The sequence below is a fragment of the Gadus chalcogrammus genome, chromosome 1, assembly GCF_026213295.1.
Source record: "Gadus chalcogrammus isolate NIFS_2021 chromosome 1, NIFS_Gcha_1.0, whole genome shotgun sequence".
Lineage (NCBI taxonomy): Eukaryota > Metazoa > Chordata > Actinopteri > Gadiformes > Gadidae > Gadus > Gadus chalcogrammus.
In genome coordinates this window covers 14,079,792-14,081,014 of record NC_079412.1, presented here as the reverse complement: position 1 = coordinate 14,081,014, position 1,223 = coordinate 14,079,792, and the positions used below count along the sequence as shown (strand labels likewise).

Sequence of the window (1,223 nt, the reverse complement as noted above, 5' to 3'; positions counted from 1 at the left end):
CCACCTGTGGAATTAAATTTAAGGATGATAGAAAGACAATATTTATCTAAATATCAGGTACGATTAGCTAGCAGGAGTGTGCGTACTAGCCGGAGTGTGCAGTGTGTACCCTCATAATCAAGTGTATAACAATAACTCAAGTGAACCAGAAAAAAAGCACGTTCTAACTGGGATTGTTGTGACGTTGTGGCGGTGAGAAGGCCTAGAGCGTGACCAGAGGGGGCCAATCAAGGCCTTGATGTGAGTCATTCCGGATGAATCCATGTGAAAATCTGTGATGGTGATTACGGGCGTTTGTTACGCAACTCCACTCCCATGTGGGGTCAGGAGGCCCCGTCTCCTAGGAGGGAAGGAGGGTAGGAGTGTGGGAGACGTTTTGGGGGGGAATTGGGGGGGCGGGTTCGAGAGCACGACTTAATAACGAGGAGGAACTAGGATGAGCCGTCAAGGGGGTCATCTTCGTCGCCCTCCCCCCCCCCCCCCCCCCCCCCTCTCCATGTTTAGGGTCTCATTGCTGAGCTGCTCAGCTGCTCCTGTCATCCATGATTTCAGCCTGGACGGACAATTCCCTAAGCCGAGGGGTCCGGGGGGGGACCCAGTGAGCACTCACAACACATAGATCAAGTGAATTAATTCTGCCTTTGTGCCACAGCTCTAGGAGATCTAGGTCATGCAGTCACGGCTCCGATCTATTTTTTTCTTCTTCTCTCTCTCTCTCTCTCTCTCTCTCCTGCTCTCTTTCTCTCTCTGTCGCTCTCTCTCTCTTTCTGCGGTCAGGTAACAAATAAATAAATAACTCAACATCAACATCCTGTCGACCTTGACGTTCCCAGGAGACGCAACACGGAGGTGTGCGTGCATGTGAGTGTGTAAGCATGTCTACACGTGTGTGTGTGTGTGTGTGTGTGTGTGTGTGTGTGTGTGTGTGTGTGTGTGTGTGTGTGTGTGTGTGTGTGTGTGTGTGTGTGTGTGTGTGTGTGTGTGTGTGTGTGTGTGTGTGTGTGTGTGTGAGCTGTGTGTGTGAGCTGTGTGTGTGAGCTGTGTGTTGTGAGAGGCATGTCTGCCTCTGGCTGCGTTCATTTGTGTGTGTTTGTGTGTGCGGGCATACGTGTTTGTGTACATACTTGCATGGGTTTGTTTCAAGGTAGCAAAGGTATTGTAAAAAAAAAAGAATGAGCCACTGTCTATACTTAGGGTCGGCCCGCAGCTACGTGTGCATGAAA

At 50.2% G+C, this 1,223-nt stretch overlaps 1 protein-coding gene across 1 annotated transcript in view; it reads left to right on the top strand.

The window, feature by feature from the left end:
- The first annotated feature begins 315 nt into the window (after window positions 1-315).
- LOC130373867 (leucine-rich repeat-containing protein 23-like) overlaps window positions 316-1,223 on the top strand; it is a 2,684-nt gene continuing 1,776 nt past the window's right edge. The window contains exon 1 of the mRNA XM_056580826.1: window positions 316-356. Within this exon, the coding sequence (XP_056436801.1) occupies window positions 316-356 (41 nt within the window). The remainder of the gene's footprint in view (window positions 357-1,223) is intronic.